Source organism: Pelecanus crispus, chromosome 7 (assembly GCF_030463565.1).
Source record: "Pelecanus crispus isolate bPelCri1 chromosome 7, bPelCri1.pri, whole genome shotgun sequence".
Classification (NCBI taxonomy): Eukaryota; Metazoa; Chordata; class Aves; order Pelecaniformes; family Pelecanidae; genus Pelecanus; species Pelecanus crispus.
Window position 1 is genome coordinate 15,075,843 of NC_134649.1, and position 15,475 is coordinate 15,091,317.

At 35.8% G+C, this 15,475-nt stretch overlaps 1 protein-coding gene across 1 annotated transcript in view; it reads right to left on the reverse strand.

Annotated features, from left to right (window-relative positions):
- WDR72 (WD repeat domain 72) overlaps positions 1–15,475 on the reverse strand; it is a 119,284-nt gene that overhangs the window by 59,218 nt on the left and 44,591 nt on the right. The window contains exon 14 of the mRNA XM_075714184.1: positions 207–1,027. Within this exon, the coding sequence (XP_075570299.1) occupies positions 207–1,027 (821 nt within the window). The remainder of the gene's footprint in view (positions 1–206; positions 1,028–15,475) is intronic.

The following is a 15,475-nucleotide window of genomic DNA, read 5'->3' on the forward strand; positions in this document are numbered from 1 at the left end:
TCAGTTTTCTCATCTGCTAAATAGAAAAATATACTTCACTTTATCCTGATCTCCTTTTGTTTAAAGAACATCCTATATAAAAAGCTCTAAAGAAAAAATGTAAACTCTATTGCAAAAGTCCTTTTTTAAGAAAAGTGTTTGTTTAATATTTTCACTTTTTAACTGCTATAAAGGAAGAAAAGACTCATAAATGAAAAGGTTCTTACCTTTCAATTTCACCTGTAACTGCTGAAGGTATGTTAATTATCCTGTTGATTAAAGCTATTCTGCTAAAGAAGAATAATACTGTTTCCAGTCCCTTTATTCCATAAACATTATTCTCAGGTCCATCCTTCTTTCCAGTTTGTCCTTCAGTTGCAGCAAGGTACTTGTTTGATAAATCAAGCACTCTTTTTGAAAACAAGTTGATTACTGCATGCTCTTCTAGCACACCACAATCAGTACATTTCCATCCTGGCAACATTAGTGATAGGTGGTTTTCATTTGACACAAATCCAAAAGAAACAGGAGACTGAAGCCTCAACATATCCAAGTGTCTAACACAAAGATTGTCTACTTCTTTATCTACACCCCATGGTAAGAGACATGACAAAAGCAGTTTAGCTGTATCAGTGGTGACGTTCACATCAATGTTTCCTGATGGCTGCATTCTAATGTTTCTTGAACTCTTCATTTTTTTCTGTCTTTTCATGCCACCACTTTCTTCCAAAGGCCTAGCTGCATTGTTATCCCTACAGACCTGGTTTGAACAAACAGTACCTGCTCGCCCATCCACTGGAGATATGCAGCCAGCAGTTTTATTTCTTTTTAATGTCAGTGGCCTTTTCTCAGTAGTACTTTTGGCTCTTTCTAGAGTGTCATAGGTGTGAAATGAATTTGATGATTTTAATCCATTGAGTTGAGATGACAGCAGAAGTTCCTCAAGTTTTTCCAGATCAAATAAGAGAATATGAAAGTTTGCATTGTTCCATTTTGTCTTAACTGGTAAAATAGTACAGGGCTGTTGGATGCAGCTGGTATCGGTTAACTGAAAGAAAAATACTAAGTGTCCAAACACAAATCCATAGTATTTTGTCATTTTCAAGATATCAGCATAGAATTGCATATGGAATAGACCAAATCTATAAACTCCATTAAGTTCAACTTAATTGTATTTCTTCACTTCTTACTAAGTAAAAAGGATTTTCTTCTAAATAGTTTAAGATACACAGAAACATATGCATGTAAATACTATAATACAGGCTCCCTAACATCTTCAACTATACAGCCATGCTGTAGATTGCATACATCTTTGCCAAAACTCTAGGCTGGTATTTCTTCTGCTAGGTCGCATTTCAAGCTGAAAGGCTTTAAGAAAGTTTTAAAGAGTACAGCATTTTTTGAAAAATAAAACTAGGGAAACACAAATCCTATGACGTTGCAAAATTCTTGCAAACCTTGAGAATCTGTATGCCTTGTAGCAATTTGAAATATGTCTGAGATAAAGACTATGCCATTTGCCATTTCAAAACATGTAAAACTGTCTTAAAGTTACTTAATTCTGAGTTGTCACACATACCTTATCAGCAACAATGAAGAACTTATGTAAATTAGATCTCCAGTTACAAAATTAATTACCTTAGATGAAAATAATTGAATTGAAAAGAATTGAAAAAAGGCTACAGAGCTATGTGAGCTACAGAGCTACAATGTTTGTGAACACTTGACTTCACCTTGTGCCACCCTATTTCTAGTCTGGATCTTTCTAAAATTCCCCATACTTTTTCCACCAACTTTAAAGGCCATTCATGGCAACAGATTTACAGAGCATCATTTCAGTTCCACATATTAAAGTGATAATTGTGCTGGTATAAATACACGTTTGGTTACTGCTGTTAATAAATACTCAAAGAAAATAATTTACGAATTCTCCTAAAATCTGGCAGAAATTAAGATTTGAGAACAGCTACAGTTACTCACAACTTGAGTGACATATTAAACTATGATAACAGTAACCTAATGATGATGAACTGTAATATAGTGTCAGCTGAACAACATGAGGCAATGTTCAACATCATCTTCAAAAAAAATTTTTTAACTCAGTTTTATTCTTGAAGTTTCATTAGTTAAATGATAAATCATCATTAAGAACAAAAGTTTACAGCTTTTAGAATTAATTTTTGTTTTGCCACTGTCCTTGGCATAGGGTAAATACTATGCTGTGACAAACTCCTGAGGAGGGGATATCTTTGGACACATTAAAAAATCAGCTCCTTATACAGGTATCACAGAAGAACTTACCCACACAAATGGCCATCAAATAATCTGTCCTGGACATTAGAATCTTAGACAGAATGTAGTCTAAGCATACAGAAAGAATATAATATTTGAGAAGATAAACTAAGATGAGAAAGTCTTCTCTATTAGGACAAACTATATAGATTAGATACTAAGTAGAAGCTGTGGAAAGAAGGACAGAGCAAGAACAAACACAAGAATGAAGAAAAATATTCATAAAAAGCCATGTGAATGGAGGATAAATGCAGGCAGAAAAAAGATCCTAAGGATGAACAAGTCAAGAGTAGGAAATTCCAAAATCTGGCCTGTAGTCCTTGGGATATTTCTATATATGGAAAACATTCCATACTTGTTTTTCCCCCACTCTCAGTTTCCCATGAATACTTCAGAAGAGATGCTCTGTCTTGGCCTTCTGCACCAGCTAATTTCTCAGAGTCTTCAAGGAGAAGTAGCACAGCAAGTTACCTCAGATCCCATATTCCAATCAAGATCCACTTACAAGAGTGGATTTCCTGTCCTACACACATGCAAATTCAGAAGAAAAACATTTCACATTCCTGTTGCCCTTTTCCCCATACAACTTTCTGTGCCTGTGTACTCCCAGTATGACAGAATTTTTATGACAGAGCTTCTGCAGGCTTCAGAAAGCAGAAAAACTTACTAGCGGGGGCACAGTAGAGTGTCAGCCTCTTTTGCTGCTTCCTTACTCTTTTTTTATTATAAAAGGACTGAACCTCCATACCACCCAATGAAGAGTCTGTGCAATAATAATGCTACCAGCGACAGTTAATGACAAATATTCAAATTTTAGAAGGATGATCTTAATGTTTCAATAAAACCTATTTTCCTCCTTAATTTTAGTTTTTAGCTGCATCTTAAAACATAAAATAAAATCTGAAACAGTAATTCCTTATAAGCAAAAAAAATGAAATATTTTGTAAATATTGACTCTGGGCATTACGGATTTTTCAAAAGATTTTTTTTTCATAGGAAGTGCAACATTACATAGAATCACAGAACTCATAGAAAAGTTTACTGGGAGGAATGCCTGTGCTTCATTTCATCAAACCTCCTGTGCTACAGACTTTCATGTCACTGATATTTTCATGAACCTGCTAGTATTTCAGAATTTATTTTCTGAGGCAAAAACCCATGATAAATACCCAATTGTAATTTGGAACAAAAATCCTATTACTTCTGCATGCAGCTAAAAAACATATCGGAAACTGAATAAACGACGGAGTTGACCCTTTAAGAATACTCCAATAAATTTCCATTATAATGAAAAAACTCTTTTTATAAAGAAAAATTATACAGAAAACCCAAAAAAGTTCCTGTCTGAGAGACTCCAGATGAGTTTGTAGGAGAGCAACTACTTTCTTTCACAGGAATCATCATGCTGCACTACCAAGTGACATTCTAGTCAAAGTACTAGGAGGATCATTAAATAGTAAAGTTAAGTTACGAGATTGTGACACATCTTATATCAGAATCCTGCTGTATTTATTAAAGTGGTATCTTTTACCTTCAGAGGAACAGCAGTATAAATTCCTTGTTGATGCTTTTGCCCTTTCCTTTAAGCACTTGTGACTTGTATGTTTTTATTGTCCTGCACAAGCCTATGCTCTCAGCACTATGTTCAGTCCAGCTATTTCACCATTCAAGCAAGCATGTGCAAGCACAAAGATAGCATCAAGAAGCAACTTTTCAGCCCAGTGATGCTTTTGCAAACAATCATGCCAACTTCCATATCACAAGTGACACAGACTTTTCTAGATCACTGTTAGTTTTAATTTTCTTGTGATAATTAGAAATATTCCACTAATGCAAAGAACTGTTTGTTGAAAATAGCTGAATCTTAAAAGAAAACATCAGGTGTTAGTAAACAGGGCAACAGCGGGCTTTAACTTGTATGCAATGTTAATTAACTCATCTTTCTCAAGACCACTCCTTACTTAACTCCTTTTACATTACAAACTATGATTTTATAGGATTAGCTATTTTTAAGCTATTAATATTGTAGTTACGAATAACACAAGGAAAAAATTTTACTCTCTATAACCTATAAGTAACTTGACTATATTTTTGGGTAATAATATAATTTGGCTTTCTGTTATTTAAAGAATGATGCTTCCACCAGATGACAATGCACTCTAAATACATAGTCTTATTTAAAGATCTCCATAGGGAGGCATAAGTAAGAGATTCTAACTGCTTGTTCAGGTTTTTATCCCTTCCCTTTTTCCTTTTTTAAGAAAATAATACATTGTAGTTAAGCACTAGGATTATTTTCATCTTTAATTATGCTGTTTCCTAATACATAGGGAGAACCCCACGGAATGCAAACACTGGAATTCACAAGCTAGCTTTGACATTAATAGAAACCATTATTCTTTGGCCTATCATTTTCATTTTTTCTGTTCTATACATTTATATTTGATCAACATTTGGAAACCTTTAGGAAAATCACCATCCAAACAAAGGAAAATACTGTAACAATGTAAATCTGTTGAGGCATCTGGTGATGCTACCATGTGTGAAGTCACAATAAATGTTTATTGGCAATATGAAAGCCTATTGACATTGATCCTAAAAGCATCTACCAAGTTATCTTAGGTGTCTGCCATAGGCATTTCATTCCAATGAAAGAAGGTGGACATCTAAAGCTTTAGACATAAAACACTATTTAGGAAATATGGACGAGCTATTCTCTGTAACAGAAGATGACAGAAAATGGAAGGAAACCCATAAAACTAACTAACAACTAGAGAGCTGGGAATAGCATTTGATGATGGATATTGAAAAGCAGATTAACAGATATTTACATTCTGTACTGTGCCTTTCCTAAAGTTCTGGATGTATTTCACAAAAATAAATACTACTACATTCAGATAAATATTACCATTATCTTTAATTTTTTTCAAACATACACATTAAGAGTTTAGTAACTCAGTGTCAGAAAATAGGCTAATAACAATAGCAATAACAAAGTATGACTTGTCTCTGAAAGAGAGTCCAACTTTGAGGCCTCCCTGTTGCCAACACACAGGCTTCAGTAATGAAAAGATCCCTTTTTCCTTCTTTCCTGACAATTTTTGCTCAACTCAGACTCAGTTATCACTGGACTGTCTTTCAAACCCAAACTGCTTAAGCGGATAGCACTGTATATATGCAAGTATCAAGCCATTCAAGCCTTACTATGCTCCCAGTAAATTTCAAATGATCATGTCAAAAAAAAGAGTTAATTTAGTAATACAGAGGGTTCCTTCAATTCTGCACCTTAAATGACCACCACACTATGAGGTACTGAACACATCCTACAGATTTTGATACTCATCATTTTGAAAGACAGTACAGAGGCATCTTTTCTAGTTTACCATTGGTAGTTTTAAATTTTATTTTTGACATTTCTGATTCCCTACTTACAGGTCTCCTCTGGCTACCAATGTTCCATCTACTTTTATTATTTAGCTGAAAAATTGAGAAGATTTTTAAAATTATTTTTAAAATCTTCTTGAAGCTGTTACAGAGAGGCCAAACTGTGTGACTTTTCACAGCTTCAGTAATTTTATCCAGATTTTGAAAGCCGATCTTTGTCATCTTTGTTGTTGTCCACATGTATGAATATAAAAGTAACTATAAATGTTAAGGTCCCCTGTTGTAGTTCAGTTGTGGAAATTAGCAGAACATGCTACCTCTTTTTTGTGCATCACTAGCAGTAAGTCTAACAAGGAGTTACTCCAAAGGAAGTGTACGTTTGTCAAGAAAGAAAAACTTCAGTAATAAGAAAAGTCATGTTTTCATAAAGTGTAAAAATTGTCATGCTCAGGGCTACAACTAGGTGTTTATTATAATGATACAGCTTACCACTTGTTTTTGTTGGAAACTGAGAAGTAGGAAACACTTTTTAAATTTTATTTTGTGTATGCATTATCTCAAAATTAATCTAATAGCACCATCAGTCATTTCAGTTAAAATATTGGCTAGTCCCTAACAAAAAGTGATGAATAAGTATCTCATGAAGCTTCTATAATTAACTATTAGATCTTGATTTAAACATTTCCAAATCCCAAACTAAAATAGCCTTCCCCCCCTCCCCCCTGCAATTAACAAATCACTGTTTGAAGCTGAATACTTTAGTAATGGGGCTAGACCTGCTTTGTTCAAAATAAAACCATTTGTGTGCTGGTAACATTCCTGCTTAACAACTGGAACTTGGAACATTTTCACTGCTTGGAGAGATCTGCATTACTTGATAAGGCTCCCTATGAGGCCTTCACCTGTAAGCTTTAAAGAAGCAAGAAGTCTGGCTACAGACCAAAATTATATCCTGAGACTCATGAACCTCTTGTGCATCATCTCTGACTGACCCACAGCAGAACAAGCTTCCAGAAAAGAGCAGGATTCAGGGAGGCTTTGAAATGGCAAGCTGTATTCCACACATAGGAATTATCACCTCTGTAATAGCTTCTTAGTCTGCCACTGAAGATGTTTGAGCCAGGAGAAGACAAGAGCTAGAATAGACTAGACTATTTCAATTGGAAGGGACCTACAAAAATCATCTAGTCCTACCGCCTGACCAATTCAGGGCTGACCAAAAGTTAAAGCATGTTGCTAAGGGCATTGTCCAAATGCCTCAAACACTGACACGTCTGGGGCATTGACCACATCTCTAGCAAGTCTGTTCCAGCATTCGACCACCCTCTTGGTAAAGAAATGCTTCCTATGGTCCAGTCTAAACCTCCCCTGACATAGCTTTGAACCATTCCCATGCATCCTATCACTGGATACCAGGAAGAAGAGCTCAGCACCTCCCCTCTCCACTTCCCCTCCTCAGGAAGCTGCAGAGAGCAATGAGGTCACCCTCAGTCTCCTTTTCTCCAAACCAGACAAGCCCGAAGTCCTTAGCCACTCCTCATAGGACATTCCTTCCAGGCCTTTCACCAGCTTTGTTGCCTTCCTCTGGACGCATTGAAGGCCCTTCACATCCTCCTTAAAGGATGGGGCAACGAACATTGAAGACTCACTTTAATTGATTTCTTCTGGCATGGAATCCATTCCTGCTCCACAACTTACAATCCTGTTCTTCTACCTCTTTTCTTCTCCTTTTACCCATCTTTACCAAACCACCTTAGCAGCCAAGGAAAAATCTGCCCCTGTCTACGGGAAGGGGGAGGCAGGGGGCTATCCTTACTGTGGCCCCCAAATACATAAATATATGCCATTATCTTTAACAGGTTTAAGACAGACATACCACGTAAAAATTTCATGGGAAGTACAATTCAAGTGTTATTTTACCTAGCTGCCTTCTTATCTCTAAAGGCCTTTTTCCACTGGGATCCAGCTTGTTCTAGTAACACTATTCCACTTAAAATACACAGTTCCATTAGTCAGCAGGGATTCCCATACTGTTTCAGCTCCTCATATATATGTACTTTCTCCACACACCAGCTTTCTTTACCAGATGCATTCTATTGTGGGTTTTGTGCTAAAACCAGATTTGACAAGAATGGTCTTGACATTTATTTCACATAAAGGAAATAAAGTGGGAAAAATCACATGGTAGATTTTTAGAAGCAAACCAGTCTCAAAATATACTTAGATGTCACTTTGATACCACTGAAAAGAAATTGCTCAGTTCTCACAGCGTGGGGAGTATCAACTTCTACATAAAACAAGTCCTGAAGTATAAAATATGATGTATTCTTACAGACTTTTGGCCTTCTTTATTCCAAACGTAACAGGATAAAAGTGACAGAAAATTGGCCCCCGAGTTCCCAGGGCCTGCAGAATGAATCATACTGTATGAAGCATAAGTGTGATCTATTCTGCTAATTCTAATCAGTTTTTTAATTATGTAATATTCAAGGGGTTTAACTGTGTTCCTTTGAGGTTTCCCTTGTGAGAGAGGATATTTTTATCCATTAACATTAAAGAATTCAGAAAAAAGATCAGTCCCCTCCTTTATCCACTACTGGCTGCCCACAAAGGCTCAAGAAAATATTAGACAGAAACTGAGCAACTTATTTTTAGGTGAAATTATAGTTAGATTTGGGGGGTGGAGGTGAGCTTAACTGAAGTATTGTCAAAGAAGACTGGAAGATTCTTTCATTAACAGAAGCTGCACTGCTTCTGATTTTTTTGGAGCAGGGGAATTTCTCTTTTGTCTGATTTTTTTTTTGCAGATTTGTATTTTTCTATTTTGGCAGTCATTAGACTATCGGCTCTTAATACAGGCCCAATACAACAGTGCACTTAAGCACATGATAAAAGCCTGTCAGATAAGCAAGACTTCCTCTTTTAATGAGTAATTAGTTCATTATTAAATATACTAACTATAAAGAAATCTACTAATTTAATCAGTAAAATACCGCCATCCTACTGTGCTCATGTGTATTCAGTGAAGCCATCCTGTGAACAAAGTACATGTACTTCACCCTTTCAAACAAGTATTTTAAGCAAAATCTAATATGGAATCATTAAAACCACTGCATCTTATAGTCTTTAAGAAGTTTCTTGGTATAATTTCTGAAATATCACAATGAAGTTTGCCAATACAATATGCTTATTTCAAGAAAATTAACACTTACTTTTGTCGTGTCTTTGCTGTAATCTGACCTTTAATTACATTACAAAGACAATAGAAACTTTAAAGAGCATTTACATGTTTGAATCACTTACTGTTCCTTACTTCTGTGGCAATCAATAACATTGACAATAAATAGGATGATTTGTTTTTCAAAAACTAAAATGTGAAGAAACTTAGTTACAAAAATGAAAGAGGAGTGTAGGGCAGTAGAATTTGCCAACCAAAATGTACTGAGGGCTAAGAATTTCTGTGTCTTGATCATGTCAGTCATTGGGATGTCAACAGAAGTTCAGAGCTCTTCACTTTACTCAGAATCACATCTCATCATCAGTCTGGCTCCAGGGTCACAAAAAAATAAGCATGTCACACAGCTGCTTGAAAAAGTTATTTAGCTACTCCTACCCTGTTTCTTGCATTTGTACTTCGTGGAGCTGAAAGAACTGTTTTAACTGAAGCATGGCTACCACACATAGGGGTCTTAAATATTAACTTACATTACCAATGACAGCTCTATTCTAGTCTCCACGGTGCTTTAGCCTTGATCGTAGGAAGCAATACACCTGACTAGTTTTGTTTCATTTGGGTTTGCGTTTCCCTCCCACCTCCCCCAAATACAGAATAGCTTAGTAAACATCTTTACCTGTACAGACATTTTCTCTTTAACACTTTTAAAGAAAATAGTAGCATTACATATAAACATATAAACATAAGAGAAAGAATTACGTTCTGGGGACATGTTTGCGGGTGCTACCTCACACATAGTTTTGCAAAATAGGAAACCTGTAATTGTCTCAGAAAACAAATACATAAACAATGCACAAAATGGCTGGCACAGTGTAAATTAAAGCATTAAATTCATTTCTAAATCCTCTGAGCCCTCGGTTGCTAGAGATGGTAGTCGATAGTAGTAAAAAAATTGCCTCCTTGAAATGTGCTTGGTGGACAGCAGCTTGATGATTGGCAGCACAAATAGAAGACAAACGAGAAAGCCTTCAATCTGCAGCTGATGCACAGGAAGAACATGGGGAGCTGAGTTTACAATAGAGAAAACATTACCAAGCTAATGGCACAGGCAATCATTTGACCACCATGCATCTCTGATAGCAGCAGGGCATCCATTTTCAGTTAAGTGTTAGAGTACCTTTTTGCTTTCTCTGACCACTGCAGGGGTAAAACAACCTACAGTGTGAAACCCACTGACTGGTAATAAATTACTATATTGGATACTTTTTGTTTTCTTTCAGCAATGACTTTACTGTGTATTCCTGCTATCATTACCAATTAAAGTGGATATCACGTTAGCAAGCTATATCTAACTGTATATCAGTCCCTATGCTCCAATTGCTTTGGCAAGTATCACAGGGTCAAGAGGCTCCTTTGACCTTTATCAGCTAAGTCTCTCTGACCACTCACTATTTGAAGCAATCTCAGCTGAACAGATGGACACTTTTGCAGACTCTATAAAGCTTAGAATATAAAGATAAACGAAATTGTGTTTGGGGCTTCAAACTGGTTTATGAGCATAAAATATTGTTAGCAAGTTCCACAAAAATCTCAGATTTCAAATAGCACATCTTAAACCTATACCGTGAACACACCACCTCTTTATCTACTAGGAGATTGTATTTTTTTTTGTTGTAGCTTCTACAGATAAAACTAAAAACTTGATATAACTTACATGTCTAGTTAGTACAAAGTCACTTTAGAAAGCCTAATTTAATTACTTTAATCATTAAAAAACGAGCAAGAAGAAAATTTAATATAGCCTTTTACCATAACAGTCAGTTAGAGCAGCATACAGCACAAGATAAAACAAATCATTCAGTGGAAGAACACTAAACCAGTTGGACACTACAGAGCATTCAGAGAAGGCTTGGACCTTCATTTCAAATTTCCCTACCTTAAGTTTCTTAAAAGCCCTTACTCTTTAAATTACTGCACCAAAATTTTAGTCATGCAACACATAAGAGAAAGCTTCAAACTCCCTATGCAATGCTTGAAGAACTGGTAATAATTAGACATAAATGCGGTCTTGCGATCATATTTATGTACTTGTAGCTGAAAAATAATTCATTGTTCAATGATAACACTGAATGGTCTTTTGTTTGAGCTAAATCACATCAGCAAGCCTGCCTTGTTAAGTTCATAACCTTAAGTAACAAAAGTTATACAGGCTTAACTAGATTTACTGTTGAAAATTTCTTAAATTGGATAAAACCATGGGATTTTTTTTTTTTTTTCCCTTAAGCCTGGCTTGGTTTTCAGGAGAATAAATTCCCAAGAAGTAAAGTTCTGATCTGCATCTTTCTGCAGGATGTCATGGATGTTTCATAGGAATACTGCCCCATAACATTTTTAGTCCTTCATTCTAATATCATCCCAATTCAACCAACAATTCAAAACAGTCTTACTAACAATGAACCCACTGTCATCTGCAAATACACAGTTGTCTTATTTTCTTGCTCAGCTGAAAGGATGAACAATCCAGGATAAGTGCAAAGATGAATTTAGTTAAAAATAGTTACAAACAGCAGTTCTATAATTGAAATAGCTCTAAAACATACACCATCTCTAAAAGAACCGGCATAGGAAGAAAGGATCCAAGTTATCAGCTACACTTTCATCTCCACATAAAGACCATATGCTCCTTCTAATCCAATACACCTTCTATCAGCAATCCACACATGCACACTCCTATGTCTAACCCTGCCTTCCTCCTGGAGCTTCAAATTTAGGGAGCGTATGAACAGTTTCTGTCACTAAAAGTATCCATAGCCTCCCAAAGAAGGCAGACAGGTCATGCTTACCCTCTCTAAAGCAATGCTGGGCTTATACATAGGGTGAGGATCATACAGAGTAAAGGTGTTGCTATACCAAGGTCATTCATATTCCTTAACCTCAGACACTTCATTTAGTCACAGGACACAACATCCTCTTGAGGCAGGCATTCAGAACTTTTTTTCTCATTCATTTACCCTTTTTAAACCTCAATACTCACATATAAAGAAGTAAGTGTAAAAAGCCTGGAGTCAATAGTGGTGCCCCAGTTTGCTTTCACATGCAATCTATGCTTGACCTGAGGCTTCATCATTTGGACACTGCAGTCCCAAACAAAGGTGTCAATTCATGATGAATTAGTTTGATGAAGTAGTTTAAACAAACTACTTTGAACTTGCCTTGCATTACTTTTATTGTATTATTCATTACAATAACTCTGGTCGTATTACTGGGGATGCCCAGATCCTCCTAAGAATTCATCTCCTACATAGAAAAGGCTACAATATTTTTTGAGCTTACATCACCAGTGCTTCTTTATCCATTTAAGTGCAACATAAGTAGAGTCAACCTCTTTCCTTCCAACACTACAATCTTTCTCCTTTTTTTTTTTTTTTAATCCCAGTGGAGAATGTTACTTTCTTTGCAGCACTTCGAGCAGTGATTCTGGCATCACTCTTGATGAGTCTGTGGCACAGCATAAGTAATTAAGCCAAGGAGTCTTCAAGCTCAAGCTGTGTGATGAATAGACTAAGCAACTAGATAAACTCACCTTTTTATCATGTATGGAAGACCATCATCAGGCAGATTGCTGGCCAGATGGATCTACTAGGCACAGCAAATTTTTAATTGTTCAGGGAGAATTGCTAACACATCTATTGCTCAATGTAGAGACGTGGTATGAAAATTAAATGTTTCTCATATTTTGTTTTCATGTCCACAGTGTCTCTCTCCATCGCAAATATAGAACTTAAATTTTTCATTGGATTTAACGCAAGTGTACATATAAAAGTGATCCTGGAGACAAATCATAACATGATATCAAAGAGTAACTGGTAAGTAAAGCTAATATACAGAATATTCTTCACATCAGTTTTCAACAACAGGAAACAAGTCTACATTTTGTTTTCCAGGAAAATATTTGAAGAAACATATACGATATATAGACAACTTTTGCTTTGCTCTAGAATTCATATCACTACCTGTCTGGGCACACTATCAGAAAGGCAATTCTAAACATAATACTTTTGACAAAGTCTCTTCTAACATTTTTATTATAGAAAGAATATAAAAATGAACTGGAGATCCACTCATCTCAAAATAAGATCCATCTTTGACATGGACAGCCTCTGCACCATTAAAAGTTTAGATGGAAGGGAAGGATAAGGTGTTTTTAAATGAAGCCTTATTAATTTATATACTCAATATTCAAATACTCTGTCTATACCTTAACATATTAACTTATCTGGAATGTAGAAGTAAATTTCCTAACCATATCTTTAGAAATACATAGGGCTCAGCGATTGGTGGTAGCCAAAACCTTTTCAGCCTTACTCAGTGCTTAGGAAGAAAAGCCATAAGATGGAACATCTCCCATGTCTCCTAGATCATCAACTGGACAAACAATACTACAGCAATCCACAAAACACAGACTACTGACTTATGGATCTAGGAATTATTATACTGGACAATTTACTGGATGAATGAACATCCAAATATCTGTGAGAATAAATGCTGAACACAGACATCCTGCCAACATGACCTTAGAAGGAGGGTAAAAGCATGAGAATATTGCTTTGTCCTAAGAAGGACTGAATTAAGTTACCAACCCATGGCTGGCTGCTGACTCCAACTGAAATAACATATTTGCCCTGGGCTGCTCTGATAGTGTATTTCCCATACTGGATTATAAGAGTTCCACCCATAAAATTTATCTACGTAAAAAGTACTAGATCAAATGCTAAGCAAGTGACTTTCTTCTGAAGAAAAAGAAGAAAAAAAAAAGTGGGATTAAATTCTTAAATATTTAAATCCTGTCTATCCTAGAAAATGCCATTCTTGAAAACTCCGGAATAGGCAAGCTGGACTTTCTTCAGATCCTACATCATTCTAGGACAGCAGCTAAGTCTCTGTACCCATAGATTTCATAACGTTCTTTCCCTGAGAGCTGTTCAGTCTTACTGAAGACAACAGAACTGCATAGGGTTCCAAAAGGACAATCTTTGCAACCAGACATATCTGGTTGGCTGATTCTTCCTTTCCCGTAAGTATTGCAAGAACCAAATCTGACCACGAGAAGAAATTAAGGTTTGAGTATTAATATGTAGAAAAACATATCAAGAGAATGGAAATGTAACAACTGCTGTTGCTTTGTTTGTTTTAAATTGAATCACAGTTTAGCTTAGTATTTTATTTCTGATATTTAACCAAGACAAGATTCAGTTAGTTATCAGAAGGAAGCTAGTAGATGGCAACTGTTTCTTTTGCAGACTAAGGTTTGGTGTTGCAAGTCCCAGTCTATAACTGCATTTAAGGTGCCAATGCATTTCTGAAAAGTCACTGCTTTTTTTTTTTTGTTTTTTTTTTTAATAGGCGTGCAAGGCAGAAACCTAGGAAAGTCTCACAGATCTGAATTCCTGTTGATACTTTTCTTCACTTAAATAATACTAATTAAACTATAAGAGGCCAGGAACTTAGTGTTTGGAATAGAAAAGATAATTATGACAAGTGTAAAGATTCCACCATCTTCCTGTCATGAGTGGTGAAGAATTCTCAAGAACATCACTGGACAACATGAAAATACAAAGGTTATAACAAAGATGATGTAATTTATTTTAGAATTATTAGAATTAGGTAGAGCACTTACAAAAATTAATTAGGCTGATCTACAGAAGAAATCGCATCTTAGGGAGTAGAAAGTAGTAAAGGTAAAATATAAGATAGGAAAATTCAAACTGTATATGACTCCACATCCAGAACTAAAAGAAACAATCATAAGTGGAGAATAAGACATCATGAACAGCACTTCAGTAGGATAGAAACTGTATGTTTCTATCCATAAAGATACATCCCTAAAAAACAAACTACAAACTTTGCTACAATTTTCAAAGGGCAGAGAAGGGAATTGCAGCATGACAGTTGAGGTATGGGAGAAGACGAAGAAGACGAAAACAGCAACAGCTAGGTTAGCTTCAATAAATGGTCCTTCAATGTGAAATATTTCACAAGGACTATTGATATTGACCTCAGAATTATTTCTGGTAGGACACTGTAGCAATTTCTTCACCTTTAGCACAGAGTCCAATTAGTTGTCTGGGCAGGTAAAACAAAAATTTTAAGTTAGTCACCTTCAGTATAATAACGGAAAAAAGAAGTTTGTAGAAGTATATAGAAACAGTGTCCACAACACTGAAATAAATAGTTAAGGCTTATTCTCAGATTTCTGTCAGACTGTGTCACTTACTATCCACATCTGCAAGAGTAAAATGTGCTACAATATCACAATGGCAGCTTTTTGCTTTCATTTTGCTTTGAGGTAATCAATGAAAAAAACCACTGAAATAAACAAATTCTTGACTTGGTGGACCAACTCAGAAAACTGCAGTAACTTCCAGCAAAGCTGACATGTGGTCCAGGCTATCAATATCTCTCAGGATCATGATGCCTTTTAACTAGCACCAATTTAATCTCATAACTCTGAAGTTATTAGTTCACTGTAGTTATGTTGCTACCTTGGTCCCTTGATAAAATACATTTCCTGTGAAATTTCAGAGTCAAGTAGTACTGAAATAGCTTGCATCTGAGTTACAGGAAATATGTATATACACACCTTTG